General features: G+C 37.7%; 1 protein-coding gene across 3 annotated transcripts in view; it reads left to right on the plus strand.

The window, feature by feature from the left end:
* Positions 1-12,345, plus strand: part of TOMM70 (translocase of outer mitochondrial membrane 70) — a 47,321-nt gene that overhangs the window by 26,797 nt on the left and 8,179 nt on the right. For all 3 annotated transcript variants that reach the window (XR_014824950.1, XR_014824951.1, XM_021071309.2), the window contains exons 4-8: positions 842-951; positions 2,572-2,720; positions 5,252-5,459; positions 7,752-7,886; positions 9,649-9,756. Coding sequence is in view for 1 of the 3 variants with exons in the window: in XM_021071309.2 (XP_020926968.1) it covers positions 842-951; positions 2,572-2,720; positions 5,252-5,459; positions 7,752-7,886; positions 9,649-9,756 (710 nt within the window). In the remaining 2 variants the exon portion in view is untranslated. The remainder of the gene's footprint in view (positions 1-841; positions 952-2,571; positions 2,721-5,251; positions 5,460-7,751; positions 7,887-9,648; positions 9,757-12,345) is intronic.

Here is a 12,345-nt window from a genome sequence, read left to right on the forward strand (position 1 = left end):
AGAGAGGACAGGAATTCCTGTCATGGCTCAATGGTTAATGAATCCAACTAGAAACTATGAGGTTTCAGGTTCGATCCCTGGCCTTGCTCAGTGGGTTAAGGATCCGGCGTTGTCATTAGCTGTAGTGTAGGTCACAGATTCAGCTCGGATCCCGAGTTGCTGTGGCTGTGGCGTAGCCCAGCAGCTATAGCTCCAATTAGACACCTAGCCTGGGATCCTCCATATGCCGCAGGTGTGGCCCTGGAAAAGACATAAAAAGAGAGAGCAAGAGGACAGCCACTGTTGATTACCTTGAATGAAAGGTTAAGATGTTAGGGAAGCATTAATCTTTGATCTCAAACCACTGTATATTGAGCTGTAGCATAGCCAGATTAAAATGGTAGTTTGAAGCAGATTTAATTAAGGGCAAGACGGCTTTGGAGATAAGGAGTAACCCTGAGACCTGTTTAAAAAAAAAAAAAAAAAAAACCAGACCTGAGAGAGCCATGTTATGTTGATTTGGCCTATACTTACTAGCCACAAAAGAATATACCTGGGTTACTTGTTTTATTTGCTATGTCCAGTGTAGAGCAGTGAGAAGCATCACAAAATATATATAGCATAGTTCCTTTCATTTCAAGGTGAGGAATGTGAATCCCAGAGAAGTGGAGTGACTTTCTCAGCTTTGAGTTTGGCCATAGACTAAAACTAAAATGTTAAGAATCAATATATTGGAAGTGAAATTGATAGTCACATGAGGCTGTGAATTTAGTTTGGTATTCTGTAGTAATAGCCCATTTGATGCTGCTAATCATCTTTGTGGTAATTGCATACTTACTCTTGTTTTTTCCATCATTTCTAGATGTCACAGCTGTGTGTATATTAGAAGGGTTCCAAAATCAACAAAGCATGCTGTTAGCTGATAAAGTTCTTAAACTTCTTGGGAAAGAGAAAGCCAAAGAAAAATACAAGGTAAATTAATCTGAGTTGATTAATAAAAGGAGTATACATTAAGAAGAGTCATTTTAAATTTATACTGATTAAATCTTGGGCATGATGGCAACAATTGAAATTAGATCTGGATTATATTTGTTTTTCCTGTAATCATGGGGTTTTGTGGCTTACCTTTTTAAAATAAGACTGTAAACTGTGTCCAGTATTGTATCTGGAAAATATTGAAAGAATTAATGTATATTTATAGGGGTTGCCAAATAATGGCTTATGGGCCAAATCTAGACTTCCACCTATTTTTAGAAATAATAATGCTGATAATGTTTTATTGGAACTCAGCCACTCACATTGTTTTTGGCTGCTTTAAGCGACAGCAACAGAGTTGTGGTTGTGACAGAGACTGTATTTGGCCTTTTACAGAAAAAACTTGCCAGCTCCTCTTCTTTAAAGTTTTTAAAGGTATATTGTGTAAATCGGTATTGGTTTTACACAGTTAGCAGTAGTTGGCTTAATTCAAAAAGCATTTATCGAACAAAGGTCCATGATGGGCATTTTAGAAGGCATATTTATCATTTGGTAGGTGACCATTTGATTTAAAATAGTATTTATTTGTGTAATCCTTAATTAAGACATAACTGAATCTCTCCCCAGAAAGTACCAAAAAGGAAAAAAAAATGAGATTTTCTCATTCAGTTTTCTTTTTTTTTTTTTTTTTTTTTTTTGCTTTTTAGTGTGGCATATGGAAGTTCCTAGGCTAGGTAGGGGTCAAATCAGATCTACAGTTATTGGTCTGTGACACACCCTCAGCAATGCCAGATTGTTAACCCACTGAGTAAGGCCAGGGATTGAACCCGCATCTTCATGGATACTAGTCAGGTTCATAATCCATTGAGGAGCCACAAAAGGAACTTTCAGTTTTCTTACATCTATCCTAGATTAAATCATTTACTTACAAAGATAATAAATCTACCAAAATAACAGAAATTATATTGGGTAAGAATCCAAAATATGTTATGAGAGCCCTTTGGCTACATTACTCACTTTTCCCTCTTTCTTTAAAACTTTATCATCTTAAGTGTAATAAGGAGAAAAATATTTCTGCAATTATGAATCAGGTTTCCATGTGAAAAAGTAAATGATTAAAACAGGAAATAGGATTTCATTCTGACTTTCAGTGGCACTTACTGTAATGGAGATCTCAGATGCGGTGCAAGTAGAAGACAAATGAAAGCCCATGGTAAATGGACTTATTAACATTCTAGAACTTGAGTAAGATGTGGTCTTGAGTAGTAAATTGAGATGTTAATTTTCTAGGACAGGAACCAGAAGGAGATAATTTCAATTCAGCAGTAATTTGTCTTCTGTGTTCCAGATTTCACCTTCTTTTATTGAGTGTTCTTGACTTTTTATATCTTTTGGAGAGGGGAGAGGTTCTCCTTTAAACCTATTTTGAACAGCTGGGACTGGCAAAATATTACTATTTCCACTGTCTATTGCCCCGTAGTTTGGAGCCTGATGTTCTTTAATTATTTGAAAATAAGATTCCAGTTTTTATGACAGAGGTTCTCAGTGTTCTACAATGCACCTGTTTCTTTGGTTAGTGTTTTCTATGTTGATGTATTTAAATATGATTAATTTCAGAATCGTGAACCTCTGATGCCATCTCCACAGTTTATCAAATCTTACTTCAGTTCTTTTACTGATGATATAATTTCTCAGCCAATGCTTAAAGGAGAGAAGTCTGATGAAGATAAAGACAAGGAAGGGGAGGCTTTAGAAGTGAAAGAAAAGTAAGTGTGTTGAGTATAGTATCTGCTTAATGTTTTGGGGGAGGCATTGTGGAAGTAATTTGCAGCTACAGAGCCAAAGTGGGACTCTAACGCCAAAAAATCTACTCTAGACAGATATTAATATAATAAAATAATAATAATAACAATAATAATAATGTTATAAAAAAATACTTCTCTTCACACACGTCTATTATACCCTGAAAATTGCGTCCCTGGTGACTCAGTACTGCCAAGTATCTGCCCTGCTTTTAAGTTCCTACATTATATTCTCAAGAAATCTCCTCATGAGTCAAGTGGTTGATTGTGTTTGAATAGAGGCACTAACTTAAAAATGATGGTATAACTCAGTATCCAGATATTTTAGTTCAAGGAAGTTTATAATTAAATTTTTAGGAGTGTCCACAAGAGTGGCTTTCTTTAAGGTTTTTTATTCCTTGTCTAGGAAAACGCCATTCTTTGGGTTTGTATTTGCTCCTGTAGAGAGCTGAAACCAAAGTACAAGATGCTGTGTTTACAACTGGAGGTCAAATGCCTGCTTAACCATTTGTTTTTATCAGTACTTTTATTTTGCTCTTGAAGCTGGCTCTCTTCTCTAAGAGAAGGTATAACATTATTATCAACATGGCATTTTCTAATGAGTTTGGAAGAAAAGGGAATACTGTTCTTATAGCAGAGCATAATTTTTCGTCTCTAGCATATTGGAAGGTTTAAGGAAAAATTGCTTCTGATTTGTATCTCCCAATTTTTCTACCATTGTTGGCCATCTTTAAAGGGAGGATATTATGCATAATTGTGCCAAGATGTTCAGATTTGAGTTCATTGATAAGCAATCACTTTAGAAGATTTTAAGGTGGGAAGTAAATGTTTAAGATGGTGCCAATAATTGCCTATTCTGGTTAGGAAGTAGTCCCTATCCCAGAAAAACTACAGTGAAGTTAATATAATTATTCTAAAAGCTATATTGATAGGTAGCAGGACATAGCTGTTTCTCACCAGAATACTAATAGAAATTGGTTCTAAGTTTTTGAATTCCATTTTACTCTGAGCCTTAGTAGCTTCATCTTTTTTCTTTTTTGGGGTTTTTTTTGTTTGTTTGTTTGTTTGTTTCTGTCTTTTTTCTTTTTAGGGCTGCACCTATGGCATATGGAGGTTCCCAGGCTAGGGGTCGAATTGGAGCTGCAGCTGCTGGCCTACACCACAGCCACAGCAACGCCAGATCCGAGCCATGTCTGCAGCCTACACCATAGCTTATGGCAATGCCGGATCCTTAACCCACTGAGTAAGGCCGGGGATCCAACCCGAAACCTCATGGTTCCTAGTCAGATTTGTTTCCACTGCGCTTCGATGGGAACTCCATCATTTTTTAAATGGGGCTAATAATAATTCCTTTGAGGCTTATTGTGTGGTTTAGAGATCATGTTTGCAAGCATCTATCACTTAGGTTCTCAATAAATAGGAACTGTTACTACTTTCATTTTGATTTAATAATGATTATTTTATCTTACCCTAGTGACCTGAGGAATAAAACTAGAGTGTAGGGGATATTAGAATGTTATTATAGGAGAGGTTAGCAGAGTATATAAGATTTTGACTGACATAACTTTTAAGTCACTTGCCATTTTCTTCTATTTAGAATATATAGCAAACAAAATGAAAAAATATAATTTACATGCCTTATATTTGTAAGACCCCTTAAAGGTCATCTAGTGTAAATTCCTTCTCAGTTCAAAAAAATCCCTTCTACGAGCATTCTCAATAGAAGTCATCATCTTAGAAGAGTAATAATATGTGGTCACTGCTTTTTAAAAAGTAGGGGAAAGGTGTTTTCTTTAAGCCTATTTGATGGAAAAGTCTCCCTTTAAATTTACCTCTTTGATATTTCCACCTATTCATTTCATTCCAGGTCTGTTCTTTTACGTGAAAACAGCACAACTTCTGGATGAGAGCCTTTTCAGATATTTCCCCACCTCCAGTTCTTGTTCCCTTACAATCCATTTTCCAGAACATGGCCAGAGTGATCTTTACAAAGTAAACTCGGGTCACACCTTTTCCCTTGGGTTCTGTGACCCTAGACTCACTTGGTTATTTTGTTTCCCTGTTCTTTCTGTTAGTCACACAATAACTGTTGAGGGCCATCAGTGTGCCACAGACAAGAAGGAAAATAAAATCGGATCCTTTCCAGTGCTGTAGATCAGTCTGTCATTAGCTTATCTTTTCACATATCTAAGTGTTGAAGCCTGGGTAATAACTCTAGGTTTCTGCCATTTTCTCTGCTGTTTCCTTTTTCAAAACTCTCCAAGGAAACAATTTCTGTCTGCATCAAAAATCCTAATCTGTTAACCCTCCTGCCCTATACCATTCCAACACTGGCTGATTAAGTTGTTAAGGGGAAAAGGATAACTGCTTAACTCAGATATACTAAATGGGGCAAGTTTTAGCATTTGATCTTTTCTTGGTAATTTTTATGTTCATTTTATTAGTAATAGATAATAAAATTTACTGTTAATTTCCTATGCTCATTTTATTTTCAGTTCTGGATATTTAAAGGCCAAACAGTATATGGAAGAAGAAAACTATGATAAAATCATAAGTGAATGCTCAAAAGAAATAGATGCTCAAGGCAAATATATGGCAGAAGCATTATTACTACGAGCTACCTTCTACCTGCTAATTGGCAACGCCAACGCAGCCAAACCAGATTTAGATAAGGTCATCAGCTTGAAAGAAGCTAATGTGAAGGTACATTTAAAACTCTGTGTGTGCATGTGAAAAAATTAACAATAAATAAAAATGAGGATTTTAGTATGTATTGGCATTTCAGTTTCCATTTTCCAAAAGACTTTTGTTTAGGAAGGAACTATATACCTAATGATGATTTAGTTGGTGCAGTGAAACTGAAACATAAATATCAGTAATAGTTATCTTTAAGTAGGAAAGCATTTTTTTCCCCATGGCATCTGGTAACTTCCACTTCCTCATAGAGTGGGGACTATATATTGGACTATATTTGGGGTAGGGGTAAGGGTGATATAGCAGAGCTATAGGTAATATTGTAAGTAACATGCAGTGTGTAGTACAAGGCTGTAAAAGGCATTTAATAAAAATAAACACATTTAATATATTCTGAAAGATTTTATTTTACATGAAGAAAAAACAGGGTCTAAAAATATGATATAGGAATTCCTGTCAAGGCTCAGCAGTAACCAACCCAACTGGTATCCATGAGGTTGCAGGTTTGATCCCTAGCCTCCCTCAGTGGGTTAAGGATCTGGCATTGCTGTGACCTGTGGTGTAGGTCGCAGATATGGCTCAGATGCTGCATTGCTGTGGCTGTGGTTTAGCCTGGCAGCTGTACCTCCATTTAGACCCCTAGAACTTCTATATGCTGAGGGTACCGCCCTAAAAAAAGAAAAAATTAAAAATATGATATAGAAATATACTGGGAATTCCCATTGTGGCTCAGCGGAAATGAATCCGACTAGTATCCTTGAGGATGCAGGTTCGGTCCCTGGCCTCACTAATTGGGTCGGGGATCCAGTGTTGTCCTGAGCTGTGGTGTAGGTTGCAGATGTGACTCAGATCTCATGTTGCTGTGGCTGTGGTGTACATTGGTGGCACAGCTCTGATTCTACCCCTAGCCTGGGAGCTTCCATGTGCTATGGTATGGCCCTAAAAAAATGCAAAAGTAAAAAAGAAAAGAAACATACTGAAGTATACCAAAAGTTTTTGCAGTTGTGTAGTTGGAACATTTCATTTTCTAAGTGTTCTTATGTGTATGCAGTTATTTTCATGATTAAGATTTGGTGGAGGGATTTGTTGAATTACACGAGCACAGAAGTGAACCACCAGTTCCTTACAAGCTGGTGAACATCTCTGTTTCCTCTGGCTTTGTTTACTTCCATTCATTCATATCTTTTGTGAAAAATGAAAGTTGTTTTCAAGGCCTAAGTATTTGTTAGCAAATTACCTTAACTTCTTGTAAACAAAAGTAATTTAAACTAAGCATTTATTGGCGTTATCTTGTGGCACAGCAGGTTAAGGATCCACCATTGTCACTGCAGCGGCTTGGGTTGCAGCTGTGGTTCAGTCCCTGGCCTGGGAACTTCCACATGCCATAGGCACTGCAAAAAAGTTAAAAAATTTTTAAGTATTTGTTAAAAGTCTTTTTTAGAGTTCTTGCTGTGACACAGTGGGTTAATGATCTAGCTTGTCTCTGTGGAGGCCCTGGTTTGAACCCCAGCCTGGCACTGGGAGTAAAGGATCCAACATTGCCATGGCTGTGGCGTAAGCTACAGATGCTGCTCTGATTGATTCCCTGGCCCAGGAAGTTCCATATGCCACAGGTGTGGCTGAAAAAAAAGATTTTCACGTTGTAGATACCCTAGTAGTAGTTGTCTTTAATTTTATTTCCTGCCGACTTTGATGATTACAGAATATGTCTTGTTACATGTCTTTGTTATTGTCGTGAGGGCATTCCTGTTTCATTGAGGAAGATATTTGTATGTACTTTGCCTTGAAAAAATTTTAGAAAAGAATCCTGTTATTTCATGATCATGACTTTGTCTTAATGGCAAGTCGTAATGATGCCTGTTATATGCAGTGTACAGAAATGACCCCACAATGGATCAGAGACCTAAATGTTAGATCCAAAACTGTAAAACTCTTAGAAGAAACAAAGGAGGAAATCTTCAATACTTTAAGCAGTGGTTCCTTAGTGACCAAGCCGCTGCAGTGACAATGGTGGATCCTTAACCCGCTATGCCATGAGAGAACTCCAATAAATGCTTAATTTAAATTACTTTTGTTTACAAGAAGTTAAGGTAAGTACCAGTAACCAAAAAAAGTTTCTTTTGAGGGTGGTGAAAGTGTTCTAGAATTAGATAGTGGTGATGGTTGCACAACTCTGAATATGTTAAAAGGGTGAGCCTTATGGTATGTGAATTAAATCTCAGTAAAGCTGTTATTTAAAAAAAAAACTTTAATTAGAATAAAAGTAGTAATGATGAATCTTTTCTCATTTTGTGTATATAGCTCCGAGCAAATGCTCTTATCAAAAGAGGCAGCATGTACATGCAACAGCAACAGCCTTTGCTGTCTACTCAGGATTTTAACATGGCTGCCGACATTGATCCTCAGAATGCTGATGTTTATCACCACCGAGGACAGGTAAATTAATTTTCTCATCAAGAGTTCTGGTGTTTTAACTGAGGAGTTAAATTCCATTTTTGAGAATGTGTTAAAGTTTTCTTATATCACTTTTTTATGTGAAAGTATGGTTGATTTAAAATACACTAATTTCTGCTGTACGTCAAAGTAGCTCAGTCATAACATATACATTCTTTTTTGATTTTTTTTCCATCATGATCTATCCCAGGAGATTAGATATAGTTCCCTGTGCTATACAGTAATCTGTTATCATTTCTGATAGCTGCAAACAGAGTATCAGAGTGGTTTACAATTTGGGTTAGCATTTACTCAGTCCCATATTGAACATTTATTGTTATAATTTTGGTATTGTGAAAGAGAGACGGAAGAGAAAGGCTATGAAAGTTGACTTTCCAGTTTGTTTGTTTTTCAGGTGTTTCTGGTTCATAGGTTTTTCAATGAGTAAAACATTAAAAACATGTAGTGACATTTAAAAAATTGAAAATAAACCCAAACCATTAGGTGACCATTTGGAGTTTATGCTAGAATCAACAGAATGGTTTTTGTGGGCATCTTGCTATAAGCAAGTATGAGCCTGGACTATCTAAACAGTACTAAACAAAATCTTTTCTGAATGGAGTTTTATGACATGTATATTTGTTTTTTAGTAAAAAATACATAGTGAAGAAAATAGTTCCTAGTTTCAGCCTCATCTAGAGAAAACATGGCTTGTTTGACATGGCTTCTTGGAATGCATTAGAGTAGAAAATAATCCATATAATAAGAAACAAGCTCAAGTTCTTTCAAATGGAGAATTTTACCTAAAACTTCTGTCAGCATGGTCTTTAGAGGTGTTCAGATTACCCTAAAATTATTAATCCCTACTGGTACTATCTTAAGATTAATTTGAACGATAATTATTTAATGTCTGATCTACTTTGAAGTTTGAAAATACAGAGATACTTTATTTTCTATAAGAAAAATTGCCTGAGAATTATCAAAAATGGTAGGTTTAGAGTGCTTTTAAAAAAATTGGGGAGTTCCCATCATGGCACAGCGGGAACGAATCCAACTAGGAACCATGAGGTTGTGGGTTCGCTCCCTGGCCTCACTCAGTGGGTTAAGGATGTGGCATTGCCATGAGCTGTGGTGTAGATTGTAGACGAGGCTCGGATCCTGCGTTGCTGTGGCTCTGGCATAGGCCGACGGCTACAGCTCCAATTAGACCTCTAGCCTGGGAAGCTCCATATGTCGTGGGTGTGGCCATAAAAAGATTTAAAAAAAAAAAAAAAGGAAACAAATTTTAAGTTTATTTATTTTTTTTATTTATTTATTTTTTTTGTCTTTTTTGTTGTTGTTGTTGCTATTTCTTGGGCCGCTCCCGCGGCATATGGAGGTTCCCAGGCTAGGGGTCGAATCGGAGCTGTAGCCACCGGCCTACGCCAGAGCCACAGCAACGCGGGATCCGAGCCGCGTCTGCAACCTACACCACAGCTCACGGCAACGCCGGATCGTCAACCCACTGAGCAAGGGCAGGGACCGAACCCGCAACCTCATGGTTCCTAGTTGGATTCGTTAACCACTGCGCCACGACGGGAACTCCAAATTTTAAGTTTAAAATCTTTGCATTAAAATTATAATTTCTAGCTGTGGTTTCTAGAAAGTAATTCTGTATTGAATAATTTCATGCTTAGCATTATGCTGAGCTGTGCAGTGTATATACTTATTAACTGGTGTAGTTGTTATTTTGAACTATGTTTATTTGTATATTGTTTTTCCTTAGCTGAAAATATTGCTTGATCAAGTTGAAGAAGCAGTGGCAGATTTTGATGAATGTATTCGATTAAGACCCGAGTCTGCTCTGGCACAAGCTCAGAAATGTTTTGCATTGGTAAGTTCTACTTTCTTTTCTATTGTCCTAAACATCAGTATTCCCCATCATTAACAAAAATGAGTATTTCATTGCCTAGGAAATCTATTTTTCTCCCTCAAAGGATAACTAACAGGGAGAAAAACATGTCAGTTTAGGGAAATAGAAGTGTAGTGCTACTTGAAGTACTTCATTTCTCTGGATGTTTTATTTAAGTTAATCTCTCTCTTTTTTTTTTTTTTTTTTTTTTTGGTTCTTTAGGGCTGCACCTGCAGCATATGGAGGTTCGTAGGCTGGGGGTCTAATTGAAGCTACAACTGCCAGCCCATGCCAGAGTCGCAGCAATGCCAGATCCAAGCCGAATCTGCGACCTACACCACAGCTCACGGCAACACCAGATCTTTAACCCACGGAGCAAGGCCAGGGGTCAAACCTTCAGCCTCATGGTTCCTAGTCAGATTGTTTCCACTGCGCCACGATGGCAACTCCTTTAAGTTCATCTTGATAGATATTTGTCCCTGGTTCTATGCCCCATTAAACAGCACTGTTCTAACCTCTCTACCATAAACCAGTACAAAGGACAGGAGCATTTTGAGGAAATACTCTCCAATCATGACACCATGTAACTCATCTCTCATTTCACTTCTATAAAGCTATTAATATTCAGAAACACAAAACTGAAAATCAGGTAAAATAAGGCCATTCCTAATGAAATGACCAGTTAATCCTATAACCTGAATCCTGAAACAATTTTTCTTTTAAAGAAAGAAATCGGGTCACAATCACATTTATATTAGTCATTTAAAATGTTATTAGAGGGCGTTCCTGTTGTGGCTCAGCGGGTTAAGAACCTGACTAGTATCCATGAGGATGTGGATTCAATACCTGGCCTCACTCAATGGGTTAAGAATCTGGCGTTGCCATGAGCTGTGGTGTAGGTTGCAGATGCAGCTCAGATCCTGTGTGGTTGTGGTTGTGGTTGTGGTGTGGGCCGGCAGCTGCTGCTGCTCAGATTCGGTCAGTCCCTAGCCTGGGAACTTCCACATGCCTCAGATATGGCCCTAAAAAAAAAAAAAAAAAAAAAATGTTATTAGATGAATGAGCTTTATCACACTTTTAATAAAGTAATAAATTATATTGAATTTAAAATTCCCCTACTTATATGCAAAGTTAACTTCTTAGAAGTTATAGCTTTCTAGAGTATTGAACATCTTAAAATTGTGTAGTGGCAATAAAGTCTAATAAAATAAAGATTATATACAATTTGGAGCAGGGTTCCAAATTGTACATAGCCTGTGGGGTCTCTGCTCTAAAGATACTTCTGGGTTACCCTTTTATTTTTTAAATTTTTTTATTATAGTTGATTTGCAATGATCTGTCCACTTCTGCTGTATAGCGAAGTGACACAATCATATATACATTCTTTTTCTCACATTATCCTCCATCATGTTCCATCAGAAGTGATTGGATATGGAGTTCCTGTCGTGGCGCAGTGGTTAATGAATCCGACTAGGAACCATGAGGTTGCGGGTTCGGTCCCTGCCCTTGCTCAGTGGGTTAACGATCCAGCGTTGCCGTGAGCTGTGGTGTAGGTTGCAGACGCGGCTCGGATCCCGCGTTGCTGTGGCTCTGGTGTAGGCCGGTGGCTACAGCTCCGATTCGACCCCTAGCCTGGGAACCTCCATATGCCGCGGGAGCGGCCCAAGAAATAGCAACAACAACAACAACAACAACAACAACAAAAAGACAAAAAGAAGTGATTGGATATATTTCCCTGTGCAATACAGCAGGATCTCATTGCTTATCCACTCCAAATGCAGTAGTTAGCATCTCCTAACCCCAAACTCCCAATCCATCCCACTCCCTTCCCCTTCCCCTCAGCAAACACAAATCTGGTCTCCATGTCTATGAGTTTGTTTCTTTTCTGTAGATAGATTCATTTGTGCCATATATTAGATCTGAGGTATATGTGATATCATATGGTATTTGTCTTTCTCTGACTTACTTGACTTAGTATGAGAGTCTCCAGTTCCATCCATGTTGCTGCAAATGGCATTATTTTGTTCCTTTTTGTGGCTGAGTAGTATTCCATTGTGTATATGTACCATATCTTCTTAATCAGTTCCTCTCTTGATGGACATATAAGTTGTTTCCATGTCTTGGCTATTGTGAAGAGTGCTGCAGTGAACATAGGGGTGCATGTATCTTTTTCAAGGAAAGTTTTGTCCGGATATATGCCCAGGAGTGGGACTGCTGGGTCATATGGTAGTTCTATATTTAGTTTTCTGAGGTACCGCCATACTATTTCCCATAGTGGTTGTACTAATTTACGTTCCCACCAATAGTGAAGGAAGGTTCTCTTTTCTCTGCACCCTCTCCAGCATTTGTTATTTGTAGTCTTAATAATTATGGCCATTCTGACTGGTGTGAGGTGGTACCTCATTGTAGTTTTGATTTGCATTTCTCCAATAATTAGCGATGTTAAGTATTTTTTCATGTGGGCCATTTGTCTTCTTTGGAGAAATGTCTATTTAGGTCTTCTGCCCATTTTTCACTTGATTGTTTTTGTGCTGTTGAGTTGTATGGGTTACCCTTTTAGATGAGCAAGTT

The sequence above is a fragment of the Sus scrofa genome, chromosome 13 (genome assembly GCF_054392235.1).
Source record: "Sus scrofa isolate SSC_HxYL_T2T_F1_AM1 chromosome 13, Sscrofa_HxYL_maternal_Yorkshire_Landrace_v2.0, whole genome shotgun sequence".
NCBI classification, from domain to species: Eukaryota; Metazoa; Chordata; class Mammalia; order Artiodactyla; family Suidae; genus Sus; species Sus scrofa.